Source organism: Coffea arabica, chromosome 2c, assembly GCF_036785885.1.
Source record: "Coffea arabica cultivar ET-39 chromosome 2c, Coffea Arabica ET-39 HiFi, whole genome shotgun sequence".
In the NCBI taxonomy this organism is placed as follows: domain Eukaryota; kingdom Viridiplantae; phylum Streptophyta; class Magnoliopsida; order Gentianales; family Rubiaceae; genus Coffea; species Coffea arabica.
In genome coordinates, this window is record NC_092312.1 from 1692539 (window position 1) to 1701870 (window position 9332).

At 33.8% G+C, this 9332-nt stretch overlaps 1 protein-coding gene across 2 annotated transcripts; it reads right to left on the bottom strand.

The window, feature by feature from the left end:
• Positions 1–3877: 3877 nt before the first annotated feature.
• LOC113724927 (hydroxyproline O-galactosyltransferase HPGT1) lies at positions 3878–8630 on the bottom strand. 2 transcript variants are annotated; one of them, XM_027247835.2, is made up of 12 exons: positions 8379–8630; positions 7976–8039; positions 7700–7749; positions 7433–7623; positions 6342–6405; positions 6161–6233; positions 5791–5914; positions 5309–5396; positions 5128–5178; positions 4340–4411; positions 4156–4268; positions 3878–4051 (listed from the first exon to the last, which is right to left on the bottom strand). In XM_027247835.2, exons 1-12 carry the CDS (start codon positions 8492–8494, stop codon positions 4029–4031), a joined length of 1029 nt encoding a protein of 342 aa, XP_027103636.1. In that variant the 5' UTR covers positions 8495–8630; the 3' UTR covers positions 3878–4028. The 2 variants fall into 2 exon arrangements, with proteins under 2 accessions (XP_027103636.1, XP_071929455.1); XM_072073354.1 differs by having other exon boundaries at positions 3949–4051; positions 4156–4191.
• Between the last annotated feature and the right edge of the window lie 702 nt (positions 8631–9332).

Consider the following 9332-nt stretch of genomic DNA (forward strand, 5'->3'; position numbering starts at 1 on the left):
AGGACAGAATTTGAAATTTGTTGGGAAAAGTGCAGGAAAGCGTAAAAGGTATGAACACCCACAACAGGGGGATTTCCTCTCTCTAAAATAGAGAGAAATTTTCTCTCACTAGGGAGAGACTTGTCTTTCTCTTGAACCATAGAACTTGACATTGCTAAAAATTAATCACCACATGTCACAATAATAAAACCCATTTTTTAAAGTTACTAAAGCCAACAATAGTTTATTAATTGTTTCCTCAATAATTGTGCATTTATAGAACACTTAACAATTTTATTCTATGTCAACCCAACAATAATTTATTAATTGTTTCCTCAATAATTGTGCATTTACAGAACATTTATCAATTTTATTTCATGTCACAGTAATAAAGGCCATTTTTAAAGTCACTAAAGCCAACAACAATTTATCAATTATTTCCTTGGTAATTTTGCATTTCCAGAACACTTCAAAAGCAAATAATTAACCATAAAAAATCAACTTTCATAGGATTCACTTTTTATACCGCCAATTATGAATTCAATCAACATGTCCAATAAATACACCAAAACTATAGCAGCTGTTAAAAAAAAATAATAATTGATGAAAATAGCCCTAACATCCAATAACAATTGCAGGATAACTGCTTGACAAAAAAAATCACTGTGCATAGGGAAACTTTTCCTTTATATTGTTAGACATGTATATCTCTATTACTCACTAAGTTCAATAAATATACGCCTATTTCTTTTTCCATTAATATTAGATCATTAATCCACAGTAAAAGACATGTATTATTACATTATTTTTCAAATTTAGAGTACTTTAATTTTCAAATGTAAGAAATAGTCTAATTAATGTTACATGTTTAAATAAATAATGTAAAAATATTAGCACACAATATCGCTTTTCAATTTACAGCAATGTAGAGCCATTAGAGAAAACAAATATGTTAAAAAATTTTATAATAATTATATATACACTAAACATGGATATATTAGTAAAATAACAAACTAATTATTCTTTTAAAAAGGAAATAGACTCATTATGTAGCACACATAGAAGACAAAAGTAAGCTCATGTTTATAGAATATATATATAGAATGAAAAGTATAATAATAAAAATAAGGGAATTAAAATTTTTCCAATAATTATATAGACTAATATATATCCTTCTAATTGTACGTTTGAAAAAGCTATAGAATTAGAAACCATTTTTAGTTGAAACCTATGGCATCTTAACCGATTTTGCTTACTTATATGATGACAATGTTGGACTTGTTATTTTTTCTCTCTGGCTCAAGAATTACAGCATAATCGCTTGACCAAAATGGAGCTATTCATTATCCAATTCTCCCTTTTATATATTTAGATTATATATATATATATATATATATATATATATATATATATATATATATATATATTGGAGAGGCTGACAGAGATTTTCTTCTTTTTTTTTCTTTTTTTTTGGTTTTCTTGGTGAGGCGGCCCGGGTGGGTTGTATTGGAGAAGATAAAAGGGCATATGGCAGAGCTCTAAAACAAGGCCCGCGGCATTACTTACAATAGAGAGCGTAGAGGTACAGCTCTCTTTTGTGAGTCCTAGCCCCTGTAGCACCACATAGCACAATAATACAGCTAACAAGCCTCAGCCAGAGCCAGACCTTTTTATTGAAATGTAATGCCAAGAGCCATCTTAATAATTGTTGTCTTTTTCCAGCAAAAGAGAATCAATGAAATAGCATCGGCAATTCTAATTTCTGACGCTTAACCGATTCTTCCTAAAGCCAGAGCCAGCCACATGGCAAAAGACCAAAATGCCGCTTGAGAATTGCCCTCAACGTTGCCCAAAATTACGTGATAACCGCTCGACCAAAATTGCACTGTTCATTCTCCAACTCCCGCTTTTATATAGTTAGATTATGATTCTGAATATTTCACTCGCAAGATGCAAATTTAAAAGTTATTAACCTTCTTTCTTTGAAAATACTTGAACAACTGCACAAATTGTCAATTGATTTAAATAATGTAACAGAAAAAGCCCTTTGTTTTTATTTATTTATTTATTTTTTTTTGGGGTAAGAGGTAACTGAGACAGTGGCTGGTTTTGCTATGATGTCTTTGTGCTCAATCAGCAGCATTCCGGTTTTCCAAATGCTGGTACATAAGTGATAATTATGAAAAATGAATAAATAAACAATGTCATACTTATAATTTTACATAACTCTCAAACCAATTATATCCAGAGGGGGAAAAAAAACTTTGAGACTCCCAAAGATTATGTCAACGTGAACCCCTAATTACGGGTGTGCATTCGGTGCAAAAGCGGTAATTCTGTGTAATGAATTCGGTTATTCAGACCTATAGAAATCTAAACCGTTTTCAATTTCGAATTGGTCATAATCGAATTCACTCCGCAATCGATTTGAAATTCGAAAACGGTAATAGACCGAATTCATCTATTAAAAAAAACTAATTTTTTAAAAATTATTACTGATTTGATCCCCAAATTTATTCATAATTTAACACATTACTTATGTTCTAATCATTTTGTGGTTTAATTTAATTGGCATTTATTTGATCACTTATACCTAGAATCCTTAGTCTATGATTTAAGGAACACATAAAAAGTGATTAATTTAAACTAGAATAAACCTTAGACTGTACAATAATTAGTGATAATTTATGAATTTATAATTTACAATGATTAATAATAAATAATATTAGTTACAAACTTACAAATTACAATGATTAGTGATAAGTTATATTAGTTACAAACTTATAATTTATTTCAAATTAAAATAAAACTTATTTACTTACATATGTTATTGTAAAAGTCAATACACTAATACATTGATTTGCAATTCACACGCTTTCACTTACATTGCTTAGTTGTCTTGTCTATATATTTAAAACCTTAAGATTAGTGAATAGATAATATGAATTTTTATGTTAAATATGTAATATAAATTTAGAGCACACTAATACTTGCAAGTTATAGATTACGCATTCAAATATTCAGTAATTCAAACATGAATGATCAATGATGTATCAAATTACCAATATCTAAATTCTAATTACTAATTATGTTTATTATTTAATATTTAGTATTATACATATATGTATTAATTAGATATGTATTAATTATTATCTAATTCTAGTCATGTTACTCATGTATAAAATAATAAGTAGTTATCTTATATTGTTATGTATTACCATATATTTGTATTATTATAGTCATATAACAATTAACAAATACTAAAATAATATATTGTACATTATTATATATTTTTATTATTATAAGTACATGATATGATGATAATACCATATACTAATTATAGCATTTACCTATATAATATAATAATATATTAGTAGTATATACTAATACTAAATAGCATTTATCTATATATTATATAATTTTATATACCAATTTGGTATTCAAATGCGGTAATGCGGTATCCTATTTCAATTACCGAATTTGAATACGAAATCAGTTATTACCAATTTCATAATCTCATTAACTATTTCATACCATATTAGAATTCGGTGAATTTGGTATGCATCGAATTTGTACCAAATTACCAAATACCTGATTTCAAATTACCAAATTAAAAATATTCGATTTCAAATTACCGAATTGAATTTGAATTCGGTACGAACCGTATTTGCTCACCCCCTACCCCTAATGCACGATGATCGGAAAAAAGGCATCATACTTCCCACCTTCATCTCACTGCTTAATCATTTTCCAATTAACCTTTTCTTTATCTGCATTCAGCTACTGGCACTGCCCAGCAGAATACCAACACTCTTCAACTTGCACGATCCTAATATTCTATGCCTAGCTACGGTAATGTTGCATGAAGACGTCGGTATCGAAGACAGTTTCCTTTCTTCTACAAGACCCTCTACCATGATGAACCACAAGAACTATATTCCAGTTCCGACCTTCTATGCAGGTAGCTAACTGGCTGCTTCAAAATCCATCAAGTATGTCAGACCATTTCATTATTATTCTTTTCTTTTTGTTTTTCCTTAACATCCACATCATACTCCCGAGCATATGGCTCCTGCAAGAATCAAGCAGCATTCAAGTCTGGTCCCAGTAGCAAGAAAGATTAAAAATCACACTGTAGTAATCGATTTCAATATATTAGGGTACACAGGCGCAGACCTGTTGACCAAGATGAGCAGCAAAACTTCCTCTCATCTACATATTTGACATCAGCACCAATAAACCAAGAACCAACAGTAACATCATCGTGAGCATAGGCTCTAAGAATGGATCTACCAGCCAAAGAACTAGTATTCAGTATTTGGATTGTTCTGGATATAGACAACTTAGCGTAAGAGCTTACCTATTTACTGAGATAAACTTAGCCAAAGCCTTGGATACAACAAACATTTCACCTGATGCATGGCGAAAGTACCTGGTGGAAACAGAAGTAAAATGTTGTTTATATAGGAAATTAGCAAAAGCACAAAAACTATTTCCACACCCATTACATGACTAGTAAGGCCACTTGTGCACATGTGCATAAACCAATCACACTAACAACTCTAGAGTTTCACTGCTTGGTATAGAAAGTTGAAGAGGATTTGATTCTTCATATAAGCATTCCGTTTCAGCGAATATGAAGTCGGAGTTAACTAACAATCCTATTTGTCTGTGCATCGCTAACTCCCACAGTCCCACACACCCAACTATTTTCTTCTGTATCCACATTCAAAACATTTCTGACCCAGAAAGGATGCATCATTCATGAAATTGAGCTCAAAGTTCAGCGAAAAACTTAAACAAATTTTATCGCTTCCTCAATAAGAACAGACCACTGAAGCTTTCATCTCCGTTACAGAGAGAAAAGGATATTAGCATCATAAATTTGCAAAAGATCTCAAACTTCTATTTAATGTGCATATTCATTATGTCACTATCAAAATTTGTGAAGCAGAGAATTTCCCAAAATGAAAATGGAATTTCATCTCAGTAGAGACAGGAAGTAGACAAGCAAGCAGAATATAATCACATTATAAAGGATGTTTAGTAAACTCTCTTACCTAGCAAGTTCTGGAGAAGTGAAATAATATTATCAGCAGTAATTTAATTTTTTTAGCAATATTGAAGGTAATAAATGATACAACTTACGTTTTTCCATCCCCAAATTTCCACCAATCTGGTTCATACCACCTGTGGCTCCTGCCAAAGTTCCAATCAAGACAACTCCATGAATACAGACTCATAACAGAGTTTTAAAAAAAAAAAAAAAATCTGTAGCCACTCAGTTCTGAAACCATTTTTCACTAATCAAAATTTGTGGCCCACTCACTGTTCAGAAAACACTTCGCCTGACTTCATACAGCCAACATATACACGAGGCTTGTCCACATATCCAGCGAGTGTATTTCCTAATGCATCTGCAGCACAAATGTAGGAAAAGCCTTTTATATTTGACAGCGACAATCCTGATCTGAAATTATTTCAGCCCCATTATAGAATTCAAAAGGTGAGGCGTTCATGAGTACAAACATAGCCTAATGGTTAGAATCACAGTATCTTGTCTCACAATGAGGGTGTGATCCACACTGTCCCATCCCCTTTTCAACTTCTGCCTTCCCACCACTACCTTTCTAAAAAAGTTGAGAAAATGAAGAACAGGGTGGAGAAAAAGATGAATAAATAAAATTCAAAGGCCACATCAATGTTTAAGTAATGCAAGTTTAGCATCCCAACAAAATATGTATGCCGACATTTAAAGTAAGATCTACTGAACGCTAGAAAGTTTTGCCTGCAGTTTTGTCTAATAATTACCTATATTCAAATAGACATCATCATTGATTTTTGCAAAGAAGTCAGCATCCCAATTTTCTGCAGCATAAGCAAAAAATGACTTTGTCTTGTTTGGCAGTTCCTCAGGTGCCTCAACATGGTTTTCCTGCCAAAAATAAAAGTAAAGATGTCATTATGCATTCACAATCTAACCAATAGCTAACATTTCCTCTCTCCTCCCCCCCCCCCTCGAACACCAAAAAAAAAAAAAAATTTTTCATAAGTGATGCATGCGCAAGAAGCATCAACCAAATAGTATACTGACTGTTATGAAAAACCCAAAAAAAAGGGACAACAAGATGTAAGAATACAAGTAATTTCTGAAAAGAATCAATGAGTTGATGTAACATACAAGAATGAGAAAATCATTGGTCTCTTTATTTTCATTGTCAATGCTTCTGTCCAAGCTGTCTCCACGGTTAGAACTGCAAGATAATTCAAATCGCAGACTCACAGCCACCACTAGAATGACTTCCAAGAGAGAACAGTTGAAGAAAAAGAAATGAAAAATGGCAAAACAAAAGAAATGATACCTCCTCCCAATAACAAAACGTGCAATTATTCCCTTCTCATCCTCTATCTTTTTCAACACTTTACCTGCAAAGAGGTATAACATGTAGGATTACGCAAACAATTACAACTGAAAATCCACATAACAGAAAACTTATAAATGTGAACATTTAAGCTAATTATTATAAAAGCCTTACATGATAAAACGTCACATAAACTATATCAAAAGGAAAAAAAATGGTAATACTTTGTTTGGTTTAAATAATTACTGAAATTTTAGAACATTTATATTTTTCCCTTTTCTATTTTATTACATTATCTCAGACATGAGATTACAAAAGCATGCATGAAAATCCTTTTAGAAGGAATCCAGGATCAAGAGTATAAACACTGACATCTGAACATCAATAAAGTCAGCCCTTTGAGCCCATGAAGTTGACCTAAGAAATTATACAAAACTGACCACCAAAAAAATTCCATGTTGGCAATATGATTTGTTAGTGGATTTTTCCAATAATGGATCCTGCAACGGAGTGACATGAAGATTAAGTGGATCCAGGAACACACATATATAATTAAGCTTTAGGTAATAAATCATGGCACTGATATCTTCCTTCTTGGACAGGTTGGAACATCTTGACAAGACGACAGTCTTTTTCCTCTCCCAGAATGTGTGAGAGAAGGGGGAAAGGGGGAGGGGGGGCTGAATTCAGAGAGTGCATACTTAGCAGGTGCAAAATGAAGATGCTATACACCGATAATCACGTCTATGCTTCTAATTTTCTGTATTCCAATCCTTTAACAGGGAGGCAACCTTCAGAGAATACAAAAGTAGAACCTCTTATCAGGGCTATAGTATTTTAGAGTCTGCCAAATAAATCATCTAGATCTTTTGTTCTTCCAATCTTTTAACAGGTCCATCTGATACGTGAATTCATTTGGTCTACCCTAGAAATAGATGATTGACAAGACAAGACCATGAAGCCGCCGCACTGTTAATACTGACAGAACTAAGCCCTACTTCTATCCACAAAAACCAAATGGGTACAAGAGCCTCAGAAACTAGAGCTACTAAAAGTGCATAGATAAACGAAGATGGATCTGTAACAAATACCAGTTCCCATCCAAGCCTTGCGTATAGCATCTCTCTTGCTCTTGTGACTAAATCCTGTAAGTATTCCTATCACTACTAGAGGCCTTTTATTAGAAATACTATTTTTCTCTGGCAAGTGACTGGAAACGAATCCCTCCTGTCTAGCTGCCACCAGTTCCATCTCCAGTGCAGACAATTTCTTCTTTTGTTCCCTGAGAACAGGATATTTTCATTAGAATTGTAAGTAATAGTAGACATAGATGATGTCACAACAATCATCTTATTCACCTGCAAGCAATAATTTTTAGAGTATCGTCCACTGATATTGCTGAATGTCCCTAGACAGCAAAAGCAACTGTCAGTAGCAATTCACATTTGATCTCCACTTGCACATTTGAACCAACAAAAAATATTCTTATTCTGATTTTTACACCAGCGGATCGGCATTGTCGTGACAGCTTACCGAAAAGGGTAATTCCGACAATAAATGACAGGCCATACCATCCATTAAACAATTCCAGCAATTCATGGAGCAAATTTCATCATCAACAAAAGATTAAGTACCTGCCCAGTAATTCTATCAAGCTCCTTTGTCAAGAGAACCCTCTCTTCCGCATCCTGCCATAATCTGTATCCACGATTTAATGACAACAAATGAATAAAAAGAAAACATGTACACTCTTTAAAGAAGGTGTTTTTGTGAACAAATATTTATACAACGTAACATCGAAATTAAGTTGCTCCGCGATCATCTCAGCTAAACAACAATTTCCTAGGATCCGCTACGATCCACTCATACTTGGTAATTTTTTGTTGCTCACAACTGAGGCTAATATCCAAATTTGCCTCAGATTATTAACGAGAAACACTAAAATACAGGGAAAAAAGACAAAAATTATATAATTTAGCCGAAGAAAAATCACATTAATTCAGTGAAGAATTTGACTCGTGGTAAAATGAAACTCACCTGCCGGCAACGTAAAAGGAAGCTAAGGTGGCGAACATGGATAACATCATCGTTGAAGTCCGAGATCGAATCACTATTCCGGAATGCCGATTAGCATTTGAGACCTTAGTCTGCATTTTCTTCTTTTTTTTTTTTACTTGTTTAACTATTATTATTTTTTTCTGAGCGATTAATCAATCGAAGAGCGATCGGACTACAGCGAACTCAGCTCAATCCGAGTGAGTAGAATTACAGTTGACTCGTTGCTGATTTGCGGGAATCATCCAAGAGGAAAGTAGACAGCTCGGTTTCGACGCTCCCAAGTAAAGATTTCCGTCGTGAGTGGGGATGGGAAAAATTTAAAATAGCAGGGACACCGATGGTGCAACATCTCAAGCATATGGTACCGCACTCTCAGTCCAATGCGTTTTCACTCACATGGGGATAGTTGGGCTCACCTGGAGTCCCCCGGCCACTTAGCCCGATCCATGACTACCAGTGTCGGTGGATCCTCCTCTTATATGGACTCGAAAATTGTGGGCTGTCTCGTTTTCTCTGACCATGTCCCTTCAAAAGCTGCCATTCATATATAGAAGAGAGATGCGAAAGTTCACTTCCTTTTTTTTTTTTTTATAATAGTATTTTGTTTTGTTTTTTCCGATTGTTTTCATTCAAATTTTGCTCCTCCTCCAACTAAAAATTTACAATTTGCCCAACTGAACTGATGCAGTTTGTTGGCAGAACAGAAGGTGCTTGCTTGGCAGTTCACCACCTAAAGACTCAATAGGCTGTCTGTCCATATGGTGATGATATAATATAATAAACGCTAGTCACGTGATTCATCATCCAAGTATTGATCCCAAATGCTTACGGTCGTTCGTCGATCCATGGGCCACGTGTACGGTGTTTCCTGATTGATTCTTGAGCAAATTATCCGGCGGCCACTAAACTTTTGCAATCATCATCATCATCATC

Coding starts and splice junctions, on each gene's coding strand:
- LOC113724927 (XM_027247835.2), bottom strand. CDS start 8,494: ATGCAGACTAAGGTCTCAAATGCTAATCGGCATTCCGGAATAGTGATT. Junction 5,397..5,790: donor TGATGTCTATTTGAATATAG/GTAATTATTAGA, acceptor TTTGTGCTGCAG/ATGCATTAGGAAATACACTC. Junction 5,179..5,308: donor GGCGAAGTGTTTTCTGAACA/GTGAGTGGGCCA, acceptor GAACTTTGGCAG/GAGCCACAGGTGGTATGAAC.